This window comes from Ursus maritimus, unplaced genomic scaffold, assembly GCF_017311325.1.
Source record: "Ursus maritimus isolate PB19 unplaced genomic scaffold, ASM1731132v1 scaffold_15, whole genome shotgun sequence".
Classification (NCBI taxonomy): domain Eukaryota; kingdom Metazoa; phylum Chordata; class Mammalia; order Carnivora; family Ursidae; genus Ursus; species Ursus maritimus.
The window spans coordinates 27,948,900-27,972,379 of record NW_024423897.1 but is presented as its reverse complement, the minus strand read 5'-3'; the positions used below and the strand labels follow the sequence as shown (position 1 = coordinate 27,972,379).

Genomic DNA, 23,480 nt, shown 5'->3' with positions numbered 1-23,480 from the left:
CAGAGTTTTACCTACTGTAAAATCCTTTCAAACAAATAGCTTTCTACTTCATTTTTAATTTCTAAATGAAGTCATCTTGATAGTACTTTTGTTAATTCCTTTTGCTAATGTTCCTCAGTCTTTTCCCCCTCCTACTTTTCCTGGATTGTATGGTTGAGTGATTAGTTCATCATCCAAGTTTGAAAATTTGGAACCTTCTTTGTCCTGTGGAAATGTATGAGCATAATCCTTCAAATTCAGGATTATTTTACCCTGTTTATCTCCTTAGGAACGAATTTATCATTTTATAATCTTAATCTATTAATCTATTAAGTAACCTTAATAGATTTGTCTTTGTGAACAAAGGGGGTCTTTGTTGAGCGTTAGGTGTACCTTTAAATCACATGTATATAAATGCAATGCTAAGTGATATGTTGGTTCTTTAAAATGAAGTGAAGAAATAGAGCAACCTCCTGGTTTACTTGTACTTCCTTATGTCATTTGTACTGTAGACAGATTTTTGCTTTTTGAAAGCAAGTATATTACAAGTCACAGATAATTAGCTCTGCTGTAACAGAACAGCAGAGTTTTTTCTCATCAATTCCCACCTTTAATTAGGAGTCTACCTACTGGTGGGTGTGAATTCTCTCATTCCTTTTCTATGCTTTACAACATATTGCAATTGTTGAGTGACATTTTTTTGATATTAAAAAAGCATAGCAAAGCATCGATGTTTGGATTCAGACAGTTTCACCACTTACTAGTCATGTGTAATTTTAATTACTTAAATAATTTGGGCAAATTGCTTAATTTCCCTGAGTCTTGGTTTCCCCATCTTTAAAATACGGATAATAAATGATTGGCTTGAAGGTTGATGTGAAGTACATGACTATTATACATAACATTCAGGGGAGACATCCAGAATATATTATAAAACCAATGTAATTATAATTACTTAAGTTATGTACGTAGTAATGAAAAATGGAATGACTTAGCTTAAATTATGTTGCATTTGAAATGGGATGAAAACAGTAGTTCAGGAGATGCTTTTTCATAGCTTTCTACCCATCTCTCCCCAGTTGTCCGTGAACATTCCCATACTTGCATAGTCTGGTAGGGCAGGGAAGAGAAAACGTTCATACTGTTAACAGCCTTATCTTGAGGTCCTCTACAAAACTTGAAGAACCTAACTGTCCCCAGAAGTTTCAAAAAAAGAAAAAAATTGGCAGCTCTGGAGTCAGGTGGGAGAATTCCAGAGAATGAATTTGAGTTTGAAAATATTCTATTCTGTCACTGACTCATTCTGTTACCTTAAATGCATTCCTTATTCTTTTTATGTCCTACTTTCTCATGTCTAAACAAAGATGATGTTATTATTACAGATGTCAAAATAGTTTGAGGAAGGTTTAGAAATGATTGTTTAAACAACAACGAAAAAAGAAAACGTAGAATTCATTCATATAGCTGGGACGAACCTCAGAGCCCATCAGCAAACCTTCATTTTTAGAACTAAGCCGACTGTGGCTTAGTTAAAAGGGATCAATGGCTAGTTGGTAGCTGGGTCTAGATTTTATGTGCTTTGTCCACTTTCCTCTATTTCTGTTCTTCACTTGGACGTGTGCCCCTTGGACCTGGCCCGTTATGTCGTAATGATGATTTAGTAGATATTGTCTTGAAACCTGAAAACATTTTGGCTTGGGTAAATTAAGCCACAAATAGAAATTGATAGTGTTCTCATGCCCAAATACTAATCAAAATACAAACTGGTAGAAAATCTCTTAGAAAATGATATGTTTGACTGCATAATCCTGTCTTTCAGCATTACACAACATGTATTCACCAAATTATATTCTCTTGAATCAAAGCTGACTGCCTTCCAGTATCAACACTATGTGAAGCATTTGATCCTTTGAATGGAGTTATTCACTTCCCCGTTTTCATAAACAGGAAGTCCTAATTTACTTGCCTCTTGAAGCTGTAGTAAAATCCTCCTTATTCCGTGGCACTGAGATACTGCATGATACTGTGTCCATTTTATGGATTTTCCTGGATCTCCCCTTCTAGTTGGTGGTCAGCTATTCGTTCTGTTGCTTTAATCCACACTTTTCATACTCTTTTTCTCCATAAATTTGCTTCAAGGAATCCATTGTGCACAGGGAAAATCTAATTCAGTTGATTTTGTAGCAGATAACTTGGAATCAGTAATTACTGAGTCTGAATGAGGGTTTAAGAAGTTTAAATACTGACTTTGATAGAGGGGTTTTGACCCCAGATGAACCGTCAAAGTCTCAATCAATATGATGAAACAATAATTAAAGTTCAAATTAAATCCATTTCTTAATCTGTGGTCCCACTTGACAAACACAAAAATCTCACACCCTCCCTGATGTTATTTGAAAACAAAACAAGGCAAACTTTGCAATTAAAACAAAGTAATGGGGCAAACCTGTTTTGTTCATCTACACTCCTGTACTCTTACCTTCCAGAATAACTATGAAAGCCTTGTGTCTGTTGAGCTTCTCCTGTGGCTGTGCTGTGACTACATATTGCTCTCACGGACTCACTACTCTAGGTCTGAAAACAGTGCAGATGTTTCTTTGGAAATAAAGTAATGACTCTGATATCTATCAATTAAAGATCATGTTCTCATCGTACTGACACAATATTATGAAAACGTGGCTCAAGATCTTTTATCGTGTACCCAGACAGTTGTCAGAATACTTGTTTCCTTTTGCAGAAACTGATACAGGTTTCTATTACTTGTTGGGAGTCCTTTATGCTTTTTATTTTTATATTTTATATATTTTGTACAACACTGATGAGAGTATTATAGGACCACTGTTAATGAATTGGTGAAGTGTTTGTTAAACAGCTCTCTCACAGATGCCCTGTCCTCCTCAATGAACAAACTAGAATAAATGGCTACGTGTTATATTATATTACCATATACGTGAAGTCTGTATTTATTAGGGAAAAATCCTAAATGTATAAAATATGTTTTCCAGAGAAAACAAATAATGAGTATAAAAAATTAAGTAAGCTGTGGAATGATTTAATGTTCTATGAATCAACTTGTATAGTATTATTTAATGAAAATTAATTCATGAAGGAAGAGTTGTAAGACTTTAGATCAATTTAAAAATGTATATTAGAGTAATAGGGAGGTATGATTTTCAACAAACGCTTTAGTTCCAATTTTTCAATGACTTGATATTGAATTTGTTGCACCGAATGTTCTTGTTTAGTTTTCTCCTTCCATCCACTAACCTGCTTCCTCTAGCAGCTACTGATACTGGGAAGGACCCTGTTCAGGGAGTTAGGGCAACAAGTTGCATCCAAATGATCTGTTGCCCCATGGGCTATTAGAGATGTATTTGGGTAATAATCTCCATCAGAGTCTTTGTTTCTCTAGGAGATGCAAACTTCTTTAAAGAGGCTAATTAGGGGCGCCTGGGTGGCACAGCGGTTAAGCGTCTGCCTTTGGCTCAGGGCGTGATCCCGGCATTATGGGATCGAGCCCCACATCAGGCTCCTCCACTATGAGCCTGCTTCTTCCTCTCCCACTCCCCCTGCTTGTGTTCCCTCTCTCGCTGGCTGTCTCTATCTCTGTCGAGTAAATAAAATCTTTAAAAAAAAAAAAAAAGAGGCTAATTGAAATTAAATCACACATAAATCTGAAATATACTTAATTTCTTAATCAGAGCAGTAGCATGTGCTTCACGAGTGGTCAAAGTGATGTGGATATAACCTCATTTTTTAAATAAAGGGTGTGTTTTTTCAAGTTACTGTGCCTTTAATTGTCCGTATTTCTTTGCAGATAATACATACGTGTCAAGTTCAGAAAATGATGAAGATGTATTAGTTACTACGGAGCCAATTCCAATAATTTTTCATCGAATAGCAACAGGTAATAGGAATACACTGTTTTTTTAAATTCTAGGTTAATATTTTCTTGACTGTAGGTAGCTTTATTTTTTTGTTTCTTTTAGCCCATGTAACAGATATTTACCTTTAGAATCTATAAATCTGGTTCCCATTATAAATTTAATTTGTGTTTTTTTTTTTACAGTTTTTTAAACACATAAATTTACCGTACTTTGAAAAAGGTCCTGTTTAAATGCATTATGTTGATATTTGCTCTGCAATATTCCATGCATAATGACACTGCTAGTCAAGCTGAATATTTAAAAAGCTTACTCAGGGCAATGTAGATCCCGTGAAATACATAATGAGAGCTGAAGGAGTCCGTATAGCGGCACTTTGGTTTGACCATATTTTTATGGGCAATGAAAAGTCAGAATAGCTTGTATGTCACATAACTTCCCAACATAATATAATTTCAAAATATTCCTTAATTTTCTTGCAAAGAGAGAATCACCTGAGGGGTGTTTTTATACTGAAACTTATGAATGTTTGGTAAATAGTATACTGAAAACTGAAATGATGTTTTACAACTTTCAGAATTAAGGAAGACAAATGACACTAACTGTTGCTTATCCATAAAATCCAAATTACAGAAGGAAAATGGAGAGGTATGGAAATTGCATTTCATGTTTTATATTTATTAAAAACATATAGCCATATTTTAAATTTACCTTGTATTTGTAGTTAATATCATCACTGTTATTGAGGTTAAGATCACATCTAGTGTATGAAACACAAGTTCATGGCTGAGAGACTTAATGTGTGGGGAGGGTAGTGACCTAGAATTAACTTTGAGAAGGAAGCTCCCTTTAAAATAATAGAAAGAATGTCTGTTTTAAATCTAAATCAAATATATACGAAGCTTTACTTAATTCTTCGTACATTCATCAAATAATGTAGTTGACTGGGGAGCACTTACGTAACTTAAGTTCTAACAACTGTATGTGACTATCCTTTGTTTCGATAGGACCCTTACAATTTCTTTTGTAAAAGGTGATCTCTTTAGCTAAGGTACCAAAGAATATGGGTACGTAGAGTCATTATTATTGACCAATGTTAAAACAACAACGACAAACTCATAAAGGTGAGGACCTTTAAAAAGTTTGTATCAGTCAGTCAATAAATACTGGGACATTAAACAAACAAGATGAGTGCAACAGGACCAACAATTCTTAACACTATGCACCCAGTACAACCCTCCCTTTCTCTTGGTGCTATATCTTTCCCTCTACTCTTCTTTATCCACAATGAGAACCACAGATTTAGCAATACCGCTGCTAAAACCAGAAACTGTGCCCATTTTCTAAAACCCAAATTGCCTTTTGTAGGTTTTTCTTTTTCCTTAAGAATTTGAAATCTGTTCTAGAAATTTAGGGATGATTCCAAAAGGCTGAATTAATAGATTCCTGTGTCTAATGGAATTTGCCTTTCTCCTAATTCTTTTAACAGAGCCAGGGATAGGAATATCATCATTCGTTACTTTAGATGAGTTTTCATTGTTTGCACTTTAGACACCTAACGGATGTGGTTCAGTTAATTAGAAACTCAAACTTCAAGTTGAAGCATATTTAATTAAATACCCTTTTGAAATCTGAAATCTAAAGCAAATAACTTCTATATGCAGAAAGTTCTCTTCATAATGTAATTCATATTTATTTTCATAATTTGATTTTTATACTATTGGAGTTAGAGTGCTTTTTATTTCATACCATTGTGTAGAGTTGGCAGTGGAAGTGAGGACAGTCAGGGATAAATAATGCTGAGGAACTTTTTAATAAAAAATTGAATCAGTATGGACTTGTCAGAGGTTCTATCAGAACAAAGCCAAAGCTGTAGTTGATTATATACATAGTTTGTATATATATCAAATGGTAAATTGTAGAACACAAAATCGATGAAATACAACTTTGAAAAAAGATGTACGTAGAGCTTAATACACTGACAAAACTGTCTCTTACTACCTTTTGGTTTTGGTTTGGACTGCACCAAGAATGTTTTTTATATAAAATTCAGGTGATAAGCACAAGACTTAATCTATTCTGGCCATTTGCGACTTTCTTTTCAAAAGAAGGCAAGCTAGGTTGACCATTAAAACTTTCTTTTTATTCTATTATTTTAAGGAGTCGAGACAAAATAGTACAGTGGAAGAAGATTCTGAAGGTGATAATGATTCCGAAGAATTTTATTACGGAGGGCAGGTGAGCACCTCAGACCTCCCAACTCTCTGCTCTCTGAATCAGCAATAGCCATCCATGTCCTGGTGGATTCCTGTGCCTGTGAGCTGAGACACCTGTGTGTTAGTTCTGTAACTGACTTGGAAATCTGCATAATTTCTGTTTCTTATTTGCATATCTATTCAGAAATTAAGGTTACGTTGGCAATTCTTTGACTATAATCACTCACTTTGAAGTCATCTTACTTCATTACAGAAATTTCGCAGATGGCATTTTATTATGTTTTTGACTTTTACATTTCTTAAGCATGTTGGGCTCAGTGTTTTATTTATTTATTTTAAAAAAGATTTTATGTATTTATTTATTTGACAGAGAGAGAGAGACAGTCAGCGAGAGAGGGAACACAAGCAGGGGGAGTGGGAGAGGAAGAAGCAAGCTCGATCCCAGGTCCCTGGGATCACGCCCTGAACCAAAGGCAGATGCTTAATGACTGAGCCACCCAGGTGGCCCCTTCAGTCAGTGTTTTAAAACGATGACGCTTCTAACAAAAGCGTGGATGGTTAGTTTTAAATAGAACATGATTAACCTTTATAAAAATTGATGGTCCCTTATTACTGAGCATCCTCAATATTTGTATTCATTGTCTTTTCCTCTTACACTGATGTGACGTGTTTGTTGGAAAATTGTGATGAAGAACTATCATAACTTATATATATGAAAATGGCATAGCCACATATGTGTATATATAAAAGAATTAGCTATTTTTCCAGGATGATGTTAAAATTTTAAACTGTGCAATTGATTTTTGGATATGGCTATATAAGGTATTTTGTTCTGGTTCCGTAAACTTCTTGATCAAATATACTTCTTGTAGCTTGTATAGTGTAATAGGAAGGTAGTAGATTAAAGTGGTGCTTTTTTTTTGTTGCTGCTGTTAGAGAGCGTGCAACTGCGTGTCGCACGGTGGGGGGAGGGGAAGAGAGAGAGAATCTTAAGCAGGCTTCACACCCAGCATGGAGCCCCACATCGGGCTTGAGATTGTGACCCGAGCCGAAATCTACAGTTGGATGCTTAACCGACTGAGCAACCCAGGCACCCCTAAAGTGGTACTTTAAAGCCAAAGTTGTAAGCCAAAGTTGTAATTATGTAAAAGAATGTGTCAGTTTTGGAATAAAAAATCAGTAATTATTCAATCAAGCATAAGCAAGGCAGTAGAGATATGGACATATAAATAAAAGTAGGCTTCTTCTCTCCAAGAATGCCTTTCTAGCCATGGGATACTTTTCCTGATGATTCTCTAACCAGTGTTGCACTTTAAAATAATGCAAAATAATTCTTCCAGTTTTGATTTTTGTTTACATAGCTAATATTTGCAGAGGGAAAGTAAATGCTTTTTTTCCAGTATAGATATTCAGTCTACAAGTTTTCAGTTTACCTCCAGCCCCTTACTTCAGTCCCTTTAACATTTACCTTTTCCTCGTACGAAAGTAGCCTAATTTTGTTTTCTTTAAAGATTTTATTTATTTATTTGACACACAGAGTGAGAAAGCACGAGCAGGGGGAGCTGCAGAAGCAGAGGGAGAAACTCAGCAGGGAGCCTGGGATCATGACCCAGGATCCTGGGACCCCAGATCATGACCTGAGCCGAAGGCAGATGCTTAACCGATGAGCCACCCAGGCGCCCCTCTAATTTTACTTTTCGGACATAATAAATTATACAAGACATATGACATAAGCGAACCTACGAACTTTAGTGAATATACTGCTATTTTCTCTGTATTTTTCAATGAAGATGACAGAAAATGTCCATGGCAGAACGTACAGGGAGACCTGCTCAAGAGATGGTTTGTGTTTGATTCTTTTGATTCTCTTCACCCCAAGTCATTTCTGAACCATCCTTTCCGTCAGGTGAACTATGATGGGGAACTGCACAAGCACCCCCAGCTTGAGGCTGATTTGTCGGCGGTGAGAGAGATATATGGGGCACACGCAGTTTCTCTCAGGTAAATCAATACTTCTCGTGAATAAAAATGAAAATGATTTGGTAAGTCATTGGGATTTTTCTGTTGAGTTATTTAAGGGGAAATATTCTTGGGCTTAATTATATTTGAAATTTTTTTAGAATTCTGCTGTGTTTTTACTTATACAAAATGGTATATCTGTGGCTGTATGGATTTTTTTGGTTTTGTTTTTGGTACGTGTGGTTTAAGAGTACATGGATACATTAAAGAAATTAGTTATTTTGGAGAGTTAGTTTGATAAAATATCAGTCTTAAGTGGCGTCGTAATCAATTCCTTTAATAGACTTGGCCAGCTGGGCCCATGCAGTCAATCACAGATCAAGTACACTTCGTGTGAACAATAAAAGTAAATAATGCATAACCACTGGGGTCCAGATCACATTGGGATGTGATCTGACCCCAAAAAAAGAAAGGGAAAAAAAAGGACATAAATTTGCAGAGTGTTTGTTTGAATGATAATGTATTTTATCTTGCAGTTATTTCATATATAATTTGGTGATAAATTTAAAGACCATTATTTATCACTTTTAATTATTCAGAAGATGCCAGTATCCTTACTTACCATTTTCTCTTCTTAATTTAAAAAACAAACTGTTTCCTGTCACTATGCTAGTTTCTTGCCATGAGTCACATCTGATTATTTCAGATTTTTTTTCTTTGCCTAAAGGGCAGCGTTCACATTGCCATGGAATTCCAGACCCCAGTCCCAGCCTGACTTCGGTTCCCACCTTATCTACCCAAACTACAACTGTCCCCATTCTCTAGGTGCGCTGTGTTCCCTCTTGACTTTGGGAGTTTGCAGGAGCTGTTTTCTCACCAGTGAGTGCTTCACTCTTCACCCCGTTGCTGTCCTTACTCAAGCCACAGTCCCAAGGCCAGCCTTCCCCGGAGCCTCCTTTGAGTTTCCAATGCGGATTAGTTGTTCTGTCTTTCGGATTCCCATCACAGTTGGCTTTCACCTCATTTATTATACTTCTCAACTTCTCCTGTCTTCTCATGATTGGTTTACTTCTCCCCCTCTAGTCCCTAAATTCTGTGAACGCAGGGACCGACAGTGGGCTTTTTTGTTGTTTTATTTTGCTTTGTTTTGATTTTTTATCAAGCTTATATTTTGGTACTTAATAGAGCACAGGGAATATATGAAATATGGGCTGATAGATTCTTGATTGTTTCCATGAAAGATGTTTACATTATCTGGTTACTTTCTCCTCCATGTACATATCTAGATTTTGAGAGAGCCAACAAATATTTTAAATTGGGAAGGACAGCACAACTATAGTTGATAATTGTCAAGTGTTTCATTTTAACTTCAGAAACAAACTCACCACCACCTGCAGCCTCAGTAAGTTGGGGCTGTGTACACAGATCCTGTCTCTCCCACTCCTGGAGGTCTGGTAGGCTGCAGTGGACTGAGAGTGAGTGGGATTATACTTGGAAAAGCAAATATTTGCAATTTTCAAGGTTTTAGCAAACTAGCTGTAATTATTTCTCAGTTGATCTCTACTGTGGCTCCAGGGTAGGGAATACATGGATATTCAAGAAATGTGTTAGAATGAATAAATGAGGAAGGCAGTAGGGACTTATCCATAAGTAGTCCAAAACAAGGATTAATTTTTTAACTTGAGTCGAAATTTGCTTGACCGCTTAAAACTTTGATCACAGTAGTTTAATCCCCTCCCCCAATAAAAAAATAAGTCTGGGGTACAGTTAATCATACAATACAACATACAGTTCAACTTCTTTTTTATTTGAGGTACCTATTGTTTTAAGGGATTGCCGTAGCACATGTTGATTGCTTTTATAGTTAAGGATTTTTCTTGAACACATACTTCCATGCTCAGCTCTAATTACACTGTCATGTATATGTATGAAATTTTTTTGTTTCTTCAGCAAGAATTTATTAAGTACCAGTGATCATCTCTATTAGTGTTTTCCATTATTAATAAGATTTTTGATAACTTATCAAGTCTTGAAATTAAGTAAATATTTGGAATTTCATTCAAATGAAATATTAAAAGTCATAAATGGCTTTGATTTTTTTCTCCTTCCCTCTTTCACTTATAAGTTTTGATTCAATTTAAATCTTTATAAATATAAGCCATGTTCTTGCCTGCTCTAGATTTTTCTATAACTACAGAGGATGTTTCCAGAAAAAATAACCTCCCAGAGGCCTCGTGGTATAAAGTATGAATCACAGCAGGACTAATCTGATTTACTTGAAATAAATCCAAATGAATTTACTGTCTCATATCAAATACTGAGGCTTGGGCACGTGGCAAGAGGAGTCGTTAGGCATAAGGTCTTGGAATCTTCTTTGTTACACAGTTCTAAGCCTGTTGAAAACAGACCATTCTAATTAGCTGTTCTTTTACTTAATTGAGGTTTATAAGAACTTAATGGAGTTTGAAGAACAAAAGTACCTCAATATGCGTAATAGGCTATTTGGTGTCATTTTTTTTTTAATGTGACGTCTAATGAGAAAGGCAGCTAACCACATCTAAGTTCTCCGTAAGAGATGAAAATAACTGGCATTGCCTCACTTGAGACAAAACCTCTTAACGTAGGTTGAAGGAGGAGCTAGAAAGAGGGACTAATGACCAGTTTATTAGTGAAGTAGGTAATTTCAGCTCTACGTGGCCGTATCGTTCAAAAGCAGAATCCTGGCTGTGTTGAACCATACTTATAGACACTGATGACAATTCCAGTTCATAGGCTCTTGGATTGAAGTGAGTTAGGTTTCTGGAAAAACAGGATAAACCATCAGTTTATCAGTCTGAATAAACATGTCTTGTCTTGAATCATGCAGCAAAACGAGGATGTTTTATTTTTTTCCATTATATATTTTCTCCTCTAGTCATGTATTTACAAAAAAAAATTTGATCAGCGCCATCTGAAAACAATTTGAGGTTAATATTTTCAGAAAGGTGTAGGGANNAATTACAAGTCACAAAATTCTCATGTGGTCAGGAATGGAATGTTCTGACTGCTTGTGGTGTTTCACACGTCTAGTCCATATGAAATAACCTTTGCTTTATGATCATACCATCTTCTTTTTTAAAAGTCGAAGCTGTATGAGTAATATTCTGGCCTTTTTATCGTGACTAATGCTTAATGAAGATTGGAAGATTGCAAGATTGTGACTCTTCTGCATTTTTAAAAAAGATTATTTGTGAGAGAGAGTGAGTGGGAGAGAGCGCACAAGTGGGGGGAGGGGCAAAGGGAGAGGGAGAAGCAGACTCCCTGCGCAGCATGGGGCTCAATTCCCAGCCTCTGGAATCATGACCTGAGCCAAAGGCAGATGCTTAACCGACTGAGCCACCCAGGCGCCCCGTCTTCTGCGTGTTGATCACCTTTTGTCGATGGACAATTGTAATAGGGCCTTTTGGACTTGATGTTCCGGGGGGCAGGGCATACTGAGGAGTTTTTAAGGTTTGAGGAGATTATGCTACTATATTCAGGCCCACATTCTTTCTTGAGAGAGAGAGGGAGGGAGAGAGAGAGGGAGGGAAGGAGAGAGATAAAAAGGAGAGGAGAGGAAAGGGAACGGGGAGGGGAAAAGAGCCACAAAAATTAGTATGGACCACTTTTTCTGGATTTCTGCATTTCCATTTGTAGTGACCGGTAGGATTATTTACAGATATTCTGGTTCCTGTCCTCTGGTATTTAGCAGCATTTTATTCCGCTGCCCCTTTTAATGTGATGCGTGGACGCAGCTAATTTTGGTGGGTGAAATGTGAATGTGAGTCCTAGTGCAGGAGTTCCCGTTTCCCCAGACTCCATCACTCCGGCCTCCTGAGTGACCACAATGAGTCAAGTCTCCCCTCCCGCCCTCTGAGTCCATAGTAAACAAGTCGCGGGAGTGAGAGATAAATCCTTTTTTTGTGTGAAACCGCTGAGAGTTGAAGAAGTTTGTTACTACAACATAATTTAACCTACGCTGAAGCACGCCGTTCATCAAAAGATCTGGCGTTGGGTATTTGTAGTGTCCTTTCCAGCGTATTGATTCTCCCACTCCTGCTTCCGGAGCCTCCAGACAAATGGTCTGACTGAAAACCAGGGAAAAGTGATGACAGGAAGCACCTAGAAGAAATAAAGGGGAGAGTATTTTCCGAAAACACTGGCCCATCATCTGGATGTCAGATCCCAGACAGTCACCGCTATTCCCAACACCTGTACTTTTTTCAAGCAAAACCAAGGATATCTCAGCAGAGGGGGAGTTGCAACAACTGTACTTCTTATATGCTGTCATTTTATGTCCGCTTCCTTTTTTATCTGGACCTAGTTTTTAAATTCTCCTCAGTCTTGTTGCCTTTTAGAGAAACTTCAGAGCGCTTTGGATACAGTCTTGCAAATGCTTTAATCTACCAAGCTTTCTTCCTGCTGACTGAGTTTGCATATTTCTTGGCCCCTTCACAAACATCTCTCCCACACTGAGCAAAAAGCACACATTGAGTAGGCATGCAGAAATAGACAGGGAATGCTGTTGAGTTTCTGATGTCTTAAAAGGTGTATGGTTCATCACAAAGTCTATTTCTTCTCCAAGTGTAACTGACCAGTCACTGAATGCAAGAAATAACTAAGTAGCAATAATTTTATTTCCCAAGAACCTGTGGTAGATTTCATGTATGTGTGTGTATGTATCATTTCCTTGACAGTTAATAAAGGATGGCTAGATATCTAAAAACATTTTTATCACCCAGCGCAATCACGGCTAATTTTGAGCAGGTAGTGTTATAAAACATCACAACTGTAGTTTTAGAGAGAGAGGAGGACCAGCAGAGATGGTCTAACATTTACTGTATTGTGAGAATGGATGTTGTGTCTCATTAATGAGGATGTTCTCTTGATTAATTCCATTGAAAATTAGAAGAAAAAATTGCTAACAATTCAAACACATAGTGCCCTCAAAAATACATGTTCATAGAAAAATACATTTCATACACACATTCTTAAATGAACTAGGTCACATGTAAATATCCAAAAATCAAATGATCAGATTTCAAGATATTTTGATTCGAAGAGTAGCTCAGATGTCTGGAAAAAAAATTTGTGAAGCAGTCCTTTCTCAGTTCCAGGGTGTAACAGCTGCATCAGATCATTTCTATGTTGTTCTCCTTATCTTGAAAAAGGATTCAGGTTCAATTTGATGCTATCTTTTCACAGTGAATAAATACAGGCAGTGCATGAAATTATTTTGAGTTATTATAAACCCAATACAGCATTCAGGACACAATCAGAAATCTGGCTTCACAATTCAAGTTACATTCATATTTCAGGCTTTTGACTTGATTCTGCATTTGCTATTCATGAGATCCGGGGCAACTGAAAGTTATTCAGATATAGAAGCAATCCTGATGACTGGGTCGCTGCATCTGGACAAACTGTAATCACGCTTTGTAATCTCGCAGTGGGAAATGTGAAATTACTGGCATTATATAAAAAGGGCATCACAACGGAAATTGGTTTGCATATACGCAGCGCTGTTGTGAATTCTTTGAAGTGTGTCATAAAAACAAAAAGTGTAACTATTTACAGATCTACACCTGCAGAATCTAGTTAATTGCAAACCTTTAATGCCTCTGCCTCCTTAAAATTCTGTGTTTGTGTTCTGTCTTTGTGCTCTACTGTGGTAGGGAAGGGCACTTACAAACCTTTACTTTCTTCTTTTCGTTGTTGTTGTTTAAATAAATTGATAGTGTTAGAAATTGGGACGATACCAACCACAAAAGTGTTGAAGAAATCATATAAAGAATACTTAAAAATTCACATATTAAACGTTTTAAAAGAATACATGTCACTTTCTGATCATAACTTTATGATAAATTCTGTTGAAGTGGTGTGGAATACTCTGAAGAAAACAGCTGTGGGTAAGGTTCTTCCTGTTTTTTCTTGTCTCTGATTCCCTTCTCTCTGCTAATTGCACCACAGTCTTGCCATTGTAACTAAATCCGAACAAAAGTTATTCTCCCTTGGGAAACTGGCAATGACTGGAGCAAACAAATGCCTGGTGATGATGAAGATGTGAGAAGTGGTCACTGTGATAACCTGGCTGGTGTGACTAGAAATGGTCATAAGCTTTTAAAATACTAATTAAATGATATATATCAAGACCCCCAAATATAGTTATGTTATTTATTTCACGCAGTAATTCTAGAAATTATTCTGTGAGAAGACAGATGCATGCAGATTTTTAACCAGAGGCCTATTTATCAGTATTTACAGTGTGAAAAAAAAAATCAATAGCAGCCTAATAATTGTATCATTGTTTTATTATTGAATTGTATTTATGAAAATACAACTGTTTAATTCTATGTTTTTGGAGAATATTTAATAATACAGAAAAACACTCGTTTTAGAAGTGAAAGAAAGAGCAGGATAAAAATTTTTATATACCATATTTTCCATATATATATATACACATATGTATATATATATATACATATGTGTGTGTATATATATATATATATATATATATATATACAAACACACACACATATGGAATGAGATATAAGCAAAGATATTTATCTCTTGAGTGGTAGTATTATAAGTTGTTTTAGTCTGTTTTTCTGACATTTTATAAAATGAGCTTATATTACCTTTGTAATCAGAAAAAGTAGATATGTTTTTAGAAAACACGGAAATTTTTTATAAAATAAGTTTTGCCCACAATCTATAGTTCATAAATAAGTATTTTTTTCTTTTAATTTTTTTTTCTATTTCTATTTTATTTAAAAAGCATGTCAGTTTCCATATGTTTTTGGTAATCTGCTTGCTCCAAACAGTGTGGGTAGTAAATATGTTTCTATCAACTTCTTTAGTAATGGGTAAAAAGTTTTTCTATTGTATCAGTGTGCTATAGTTTATTTAAGCATGTCCTTATTATTTAATATTCATTTCTGCCCCCAATTTCTGCACTCACAACCATCCTTCTAGGCAGAAGTTTACACATATTTGTTACAATTTTCACCCCACTTAAATGTCTATTGAACATCATTAGTAACTGATTCTCATCTTTACATGTAGCGGTTCTTTCTTTCAATTTGCCTAACACAAAAGATGTTTGGCTTTTATATTTATGAATAATTTGCTGATGTTCAGGGTAGGCAAATTACGAACACTGGGTCATGGGGCCCATTTTTGAACAGCCTGTGAAATACAGATAGTGTTTGCTTTTTAAAAAGGGTTTAAAGAAAAACAAAAACAAAGGAATATGTGACAGAGAACAGAAAAATCCTGAAAAGGCTAAATACTTACTATCTTGACCTTTACAGGAAAACCTTGCTGACCCCCTGAACCAGGTGGTTTATTTGCTTGGTCCTTATTCTTGACATAGCGTCTGTATAATTTCATAAATAAAATGGCGTATTTTTGCATCTAAATTTGCATATCATATCATGTTTAAATTTGTATAAGGTTATAAGTGTTCTTATCCCTTAAGAATAACACAGGTGTTTTAAGTCATACAGTGTTTTTAAAAAATCAATTCCTATGTGAATAATTTTTATCCCTTTTCTTCTTTATGTAATCTAAAAATATTACCATCAAAGAATAAAAAATACAGTTTCGTAAATAGTGAAAATGTGGTCAGTGTTTTGATATATATATATATATATTTTTAATTTTTAAGAAGATTTTTATCTATTTGTTTGAGAGACTGGTAGAGAGCTCAAGCAGGGGGGAAAGGCAGAGGGAGAGAGAAAAGCAGACTCACTGCTGAGCAGGGAGTCCAATGCGGGGCTGGATCCCAGGACCCTGGGATCATGCCCTGAGCTGAAGGCAGTTGCTTAACCCACTGAGCCATGCAGGTGCCCCTTTAAATTAAAAAAAAAATTTTTTTTTAAAAGATTTTTATCTATTCGTCTGAGAGAGAGGGAGAGCACATGAGCAGAGGGGTGGGGCAGAAGGAGAGGGACAAGCTGAGCAGAGAGCCCTGTTTTGATATATTTTTAAGGGGACAATGGAGAAAGCACAGAGGCTAAGTTCTTATATTCTAATATGCTTTTTGTGTGTCATACACATTAAGAATAAAAAAAAACCCTACAGTTCCTTCATTCATCAAATTACATAAAACCATTTAATGATGAAAGGTGTCTTCTCTGAACCCTAGACAAATGCGACAGTTTTGTATTATATTAGCATTAGTTGAATACATAATACACAGAAATTATCATTAAGTACTAACTATGGGCCAGATACTATCCTACACACAGTTTTGAAATTGAACATGAATTCAATGCCTGACTTCCCCACTGACTTATCAGCTCTTCGGCATCTGATTTCAATTCTCTCAACCTCAGTTTCCTTGTTTGCATATGAGGATAGTAATTATATCCTCGTCATAAGGCCATAATGAGGACCTTGCAAAGTGATAGTTTATTAAATACTGAACCTATTAATCACCTGCGTAAATAAATAGGATGTGTGTGTTTAAATCTTGGCTCTGCTGCCGAGCGATGATGGTAAGTTCCTTTATTACTCTGGGCCTCCGTGAATGCGTATATAAATTAAAGGTGAGGGTGGTACCTCTAATGCACCATGATCACATGTGTGTAAAATTCTTAGAATAATCTCTGGCACATAAGTCTCTTAATAAATATTGGCAGTTACTTTTTATCATTTCACTTATCTGTATAATTTTATCCCTCACTGTGTATAGCATTTGTAACTTCATAATTTTATAAAAATGTAAAAAATAGAGATATGTGCATACAGAGAATGTGAAAAAACGACTGTTTTTACGTTCTTCCCTTGACTTTTAAAAAGCGTGCTGGTTTAGGGCACTACCTGGGCTGGAGAAAAGTTGGTTTCTAGAACGTCTTCATGTGGCCCATCCTGTTGTTACTTGTTTTAATTTGGATCTATCAGACTCTCAGAGCTGCCTATCAAACACAGTGACATTTAAATGGCAAAGCACATGGACCCGGCTATGAGAAGACGGCTGAATTTGCCCCAGAGGACTGGGGATGTTTGAAACTATGAGGCAAACAGTTCTTGAGCTTGTGTATGCAAGTGCATGTACGTAAAAATAGAAGGATATTTAGACAGTGTAAGTAGTCACAGAAGATCACAGTCCAACTACACGGAGTTAGTTAATTCCCGTCCCCAGTCACTGCTGAGCTCTCCATAGAGGTCGGGGGAAGAGGTGGGGACTGAATTGACTTTGACTTTGTCTTAGCTAGCACACATCATCTTTTAAGGAAAATGGAAAAATAAGTGTTAATCTTTGCTTTCAGGGAATACGGAGCCATTGATGATGTAGATATTGATCTGCATATTGATGTTAGCTTTCTGGATGTAAGTATCAATTTACACAATATTCAAAAACCTTTGTTTTATTGTTGGAAAAAATTAAATATTTGTTTCTCTTATATTCTTAGTAACATGCTGATTTTGTTAAGGTGATTATAAAGAAATACTATGGTTGAAGAAACACATTTTATATATATATTTTTTTACATTGGTTCTTTTAATGTATTCTGAAATTTATGGGCTCTTATTATAGTACTTCATTATTTCTTGAATTCTCACTTTAACTTTCCTATGTAGAAGGCAAAAATTAAGAATACTTTGACATTCTTCTCCAAACCAGTAGGTCTTGAGGTAATTTGTGAGCCTTATTGATTTACATATTTCTTCAAAATAAGTTTAAAAAAATTTTTCGTTTTTGAAAAAAATCAAGAACTCTAAAAGATGACTAATTCATCTTTTAATATATTTGCACAGGAGGAGATTGCTGTGGCTTGGGAAGTGATTCGAACAGAACCTATAATTGTCCGACTACACTGTTCACTTACACAGTATTTAAATGGCCCAGGTTAGTTTTATTTCTCTGCTTATTATTTTGAGTATGAATTAGTTGTGGATTGTGCGTTAAACGGAAGGTTCATTTGGTAATTCTGAGCATAATTGCAGCTATCTCCGTAATGGTATTTAAATATACTTGCATCCTAACAAAAATGGTTTATTGCCAGTATAACTTATGGAAACAGAAATACACAACATTTAGTTGTGTAGATTTCAGAAGTTGACAAGTTGCTGTGAAACAAATAAATAAAACCTAAAAGAGAACTTTGCATATAGTAGAGGCTCAGCAAGTATATTTTGGGTTGCCCTTAGACTTAATTATTTATGTCTCTGCTTCTGAGATTTAATTTTAATGTTTACTTATCCCACCTTTGATTACTGATGAATTTAGACTAACTATAAATATAACATACTTCTATTTTTAAAAATGGAGATCTTAGTAGTATTTTTGTTTTCCACTATGTAAAGGGATGATTTTGCTGTATCTAGAGTGATAGCTATTTACAACAAAGGACGTGATTATTAAATCTTGCCAAGACTTACTGGATTAAGATGCTTTCCCCTACCAGATACCCATGCACGTGCATGCGTCTGCACACACGTGCGCGCGCGCACACACGCTCATACACACACTGTATGTACTCATGTTGCTCCAGTTATATACTGCTGAATATCAAACCACCCCCAAACTTAGTGGCTTAAAACAACTTACCACCTCTCACTGTTCTTTGAGCTCAAATGAGCAGTTCTTGCTCCGAGTCTCCCTTGCCTTTGAAGTCAGGTGGTAGGCGGAGCTTATGTCAACTAAAGACTCTGCTAGGTTGGATTCTCAAGATGCTGGACTTCGAGATACCTCACAGTTGATGCGTGAGTCATCTTGGAGCTCAGCTGTGGCCCCTTGACTTGAGTGTTGATCTTACACATGCCTTCATGTGGTTCGGGTTTCTTGTAGCAATGTGACTGGGGTCGGAAAGCAAGTGTTCTAAGAGACAGGCTGTGGATGCCACCTGGAAAAAGGCACAGTGAATCTTCCCCTGTATTGTATTGTTCAAAGCAGTTGGAAGACCCACCCAGAATCAAGGGATGTAGACATAGCTAGCACCTCTTGAAGTCCTGGCCATCTTCCCACATATTTTATTGTGATGTCGGCATGTTTTTCTTTAGGCATATTAAGGAATTTACATCTCCTATTAGTTTTTACACAAGAAAAATCCCTGACCTTCTAAGTTTATGAAACACATAGGAAAATCTCTCGTTTTGAAAAAGTTTCTGTTGAGTCACCTCTTTTCTATTTTTGTATAATGATTTCTACTTAAATAATCAACTCTTAATATAAACAACATATGATTTAATGCGAGGCAAAGACAACTGGATGTTACATGTTTTTATTGTGATTATTTCAAATGTATAGAAATGTAATAAGGAAGAAAAAGAATTACTCATAATCCCTCTATAGTGAGAAACCTGTAAATAGTTCGGTGTTTCTGTTTTCTGTGCACACACGGCTCATTTTCATAAAGTTGACATTGAACTGTATGGTTATGCACCTTAATACTATGTCATGAGACTGTCCTCAAGTCATTAAATATTCTAAAATGGAATGATTTGTAATATCTGCACAATATTCCAGCTTATAGATGTATGTGTTTTCACTGTTTCCCCAGATACTCTGCTGTATGGTTAATTTTTTTTCTTTCTTTAGGGGTTTGATATGTGACCATTCGATTTCATTCTGTTGGTGGTTAAAAGAAAAAATTAACCATATGTCTGAACTTTTTTTTTTTTTTTAATTATCAGGGTTAGGAACAAAATTGGGTCAGTTCATCTCTACTCACCCTACTCCATCTGTGTGAGATGAGAATGTGGAATGCTTTTATGTAATATTACCACTGTTACTCATTTTTTAAATATAATCTTGAATTTTAGGCAGATTTTCCTTCTCAGTGTCTCTTTAAAGATTTGTTATATTTGCGTGGTTTTGTAAACATTCTAACAATTATATTCTAATTCACGTTGAGATGATTTTATTGTTCAGTACACCGTCTTCGGTATTACAACTCATCCATAATTTAGTCCTTCTGTTTTCATTTCTATGAGTCGATTTGCCTACCTAATAATTAGTAAACCAAAGAAACATGAGGATTATGCTTCTTTTTTTCATGCCTGAGAATGACTCTCTCCTTTTGTGAATGAGACAAACTTGACCAAGTATAAGTTTATGGGGTCATAATAGTTTCCCCCCCCCCCGACGATAAAAATAACTTTAGAGATCTACTTCTGCTAGGTTGTTTCTGAGGTGTTCTAATCCTGTGCATTTGTAAGGCATCTATTTTGGTGTTGCTTGTGTTTTGTTATGTGTACTTATCGGGCTATTTTTTTCCTCTTTTTCCTTAATATTTTACGTCTTTATTTTCAATTGGTATACTTCAGTCTTAATTTACCTTGAGCCAGTTTTGTGACTAATCCAAGGTTTAGACTGACCTAGTTAACAGTTCTTTTTGAAAGCATTCATCTAGGTTTTGGAAAGGTATGAATAATACTTAATTTGAGCTGTAATATTTGATCAGGGCTAATCTGACAAAATATCTGTAAGTGAACAGGAATGATAAGAATTGAAGAAATAGGGGCGCCTGGGTGGCACAGTCGTTAAGCGTCTGCCTTCGGCTCAGGGCGTGATCCCAGCATTCTGGGATCGAGCCCCACATCAGGCTTCTCTGCTAGGAGCCTGCTTCTTCCTCTCCCACTCCCCCTGCTTGTGTTTCCTCTCTCGCTGGCTGTCTCTCTGTCAAATAAATAAATAAATAAATAAATAAATAAATAAATAAATAAATAAAAAAAAAGAAGAAGAAATACACCTCCTTATCCACTTTAATATTAAAGACAAGGATTATTTTCATTGTATATGAGGAAATACACTTTAAATAAAAAGACATGGTTATTTTTGTTATGTAGTTTTTCAGAACTGCTGGGGTATTAGTCTAGTTTCTGATCTGAAGGGCAAGGCTGCTTTTAGTTTAATGTGATAAACAATCAACATTATTAAAAATGTTTTTCTGTGCAAATCATCTCATCATTGGTACCTGTACATGTACGTGATCAGTGTTACAATCATTTCCACGTATCTTAAGCAGCCCTCACTTTACTGCCTTCCCAGCCTACGCTACATGAAAGTCAAGGAAAAATCGAATAACTTTCGCCTTTTTTGAAACATGAAAATATTTCTCTAGTGCCTTCTGTCAAGTTCTTCCTCAGTCTCTTGTACTTAAAAATGAACACTTGTGGGGAATTATTTGGCTATTTTAAGGTAACTTTTAAATAAATTTAGGAAGAATAGACATTTTTATATTCACTTTTCCTTTAAAGGAAGATTTGTTTGTTGTTTTTAGTTTTATATATCAGTACCGTTCCATGTTTGTTTGTTTTCTACCTGAGGTCAGTAGTGTTAGCTAAATTTATTCACAAGTACTTGTCTGCTACTTGTTTATTTAATGGGACTTCTGTATTCCAGTTTATTTTCTAACTGATTACTAGTTATGGGAAAGCTGTTACTTCTAAAATTTTCATAAAAATTGGGGTGCCTGGTGGCTTAGTTGGTTAAGCGTCTGACTCTGGATTTTGGCTCAGGTTATGATCTCGGCACTGAGTGTGGAGTCTGCTTATGATTCTCTCTCTCTCTCCCTCTGCCCCTCCTTCCTGCTCACATGCTCACTCTCTCTCTCTCTTTCTCCCCCCCAAAAATTATAAAAATTAATCTAAAACATTTTTAGATTTATGGAAAAATTGCAAAGGTACTACAGTGTCCCCATACACTCTGCACCAGTTTCACTGATTATTAACATCTTCGGAGTACATTCAATGCAATTAATAATAATAATGATTAATTTCATTAATCTAATAGTAATGTAAGTTTTATCACTTGAATCTTGGAACATTTTTGGAAGTAACGTCTTGTTAGCTCTTTCAGTATATTCTAAAATTTGGGTCATCCAGATTTTATACTACTAGGTGAGTCAAGGTTTGTAACTTACATTTCTCTAGAAGATTTATCATTTTGGTAAAATACTGACATTTATTTTCTAGTCATTTATTATATGAATAAATTTTGGTCTTTGTATCCTTAATTTGTAGGTATAATTTATATATTCTGGGTAAACATTTGTGTCTATTATATCTCTTCTCTCTCTCTCTCTCTCTCTGTGCATCTTATACAATTTCTTCCAGTGACAGTTTCAGTTCTTCTAGTGCATTTTGGATTTTTCCGCATTTTTTAAAAAACCAGGTCCCTTTTGTTTCTCTGCCTCCATCTCCCCAGTCACTTTTTCCATCTACCTGCGAGGAGATTGTGTCTTCTTAAATCTTTTAAGAGAGAGCACAGCATGTTCCAATTTTGTCATCTTTTTCTTAAAAAAAAAAATTCTGCTGAGTTTTAAAGATGTTAAGATTTTTTAAATTCATTTTTGAATTTCTGTAGCCCTGGGTTTGAGACAGGAGGGATTCTAGTGACACCCACTCTGTTCCTCAGTCTGTATCTAAGGATGAGAATGCTTTTTGAAAAGGAACTGGTCGATGATACTAACACCAGTTTTCTTTGATCAGTGGAGTGTTTGTGTCCCAGAGTAATGGCCAACACAGAGGGTGAGGAAATTGGGGATACCAGTTTGGTTTCCATGGAGCAACGTGTGGTATGAGAATGTCCTGTTAACAAGACAGTTCACCACCTCTACCGACCCAGACCACAGTATCTCTTGCCAATTACTTTAATAAGTTCCTGAGTGATTTTCCTACTTCTCCCCTTGTTTTCTACAGAGATCGTATGCTGCCACACCTGTGGTCCTTCCCAGATCTCCTCTCCTAAAGCGATACCTTATTCACTCCACTGGCCTCCTTGCTGTTCCTAGAATATTGAAGCACATTTCTTCCTCAGGGGCAGTGCCCTTGTGGTTTCCTCTTGCTAAGACACTTTTCTTTCTGCCATACTATCTAGTGCTAGAACCTACTATGCTCATGAACCCTTTACTCCAAGACCCTTTCCCTTCTTTATTTTTCTCCAGAACCTTTACCACCATGTGGCATTCTGTCTAGTTTTTGTTTGTCTCCTTCCACTAGACTAAGGCTTCATGGGGACAAGGATATTTGTGTGTGTGTTTGCCATTCTATCTATAGAGACTGGCAGAGTGGACACTCATAGATATTCTTTAATAAACCTGTGAAGAATGAATGGTGAATGACTTTTTTTTTGAGAGATTATTAAAGTCATAAACATTGTAGTTATTAGCTTACAGAAATGCATGTACCTGGTAAAAATACATGACAGGCCACCTAGTGAAAGGTAAGTCTCCTAGACCTCATCATCCATTGTTTTATTGCAAAAACAAAAAACAAAAAACACAGGTGTTTATACAAACATGCCTTTCTTCCACTTACAGAATCAGGTACAAACTGTCCTACACATTGCTATTTACACTTGCATGTTTTTTGGCAATTCTTCATCATTATACACGTTGTACAATTACATGCATATATGTTATACGTTAGTGTATGATATGTAATGACCAAGAATGATCTCCAAAATCTACAT

At 35.9% G+C, this 23,480-nt stretch overlaps 1 protein-coding gene across 2 annotated transcripts in view; it reads left to right on the top strand.

The window, feature by feature from the left end:
- The window catches only part of PARP8 (poly(ADP-ribose) polymerase family member 8), a 174,555-nt gene that overhangs the window by 94,166 nt on the left and 56,909 nt on the right, over positions 1-23,480 (top strand). For both annotated transcript variants that reach the window (XR_005834861.1, XM_008692558.2), the window contains 6 exons: positions 3,797-3,886; positions 4,441-4,511; positions 6,024-6,101; positions 7,986-8,080; positions 17,332-17,392; positions 17,822-17,912. Coding sequence is in view for 1 of the 2 variants with exons in the window: in XM_008692558.2 (XP_008690780.2) it covers positions 3,797-3,886; positions 4,441-4,511; positions 6,024-6,101; positions 7,986-8,080; positions 17,332-17,392; positions 17,822-17,912 (486 nt within the window). In the remaining variant the exon portion in view is untranslated. The remainder of the gene's footprint in view (positions 1-3,796; positions 3,887-4,440; positions 4,512-6,023; positions 6,102-7,985; positions 8,081-17,331; positions 17,393-17,821; positions 17,913-23,480) is intronic.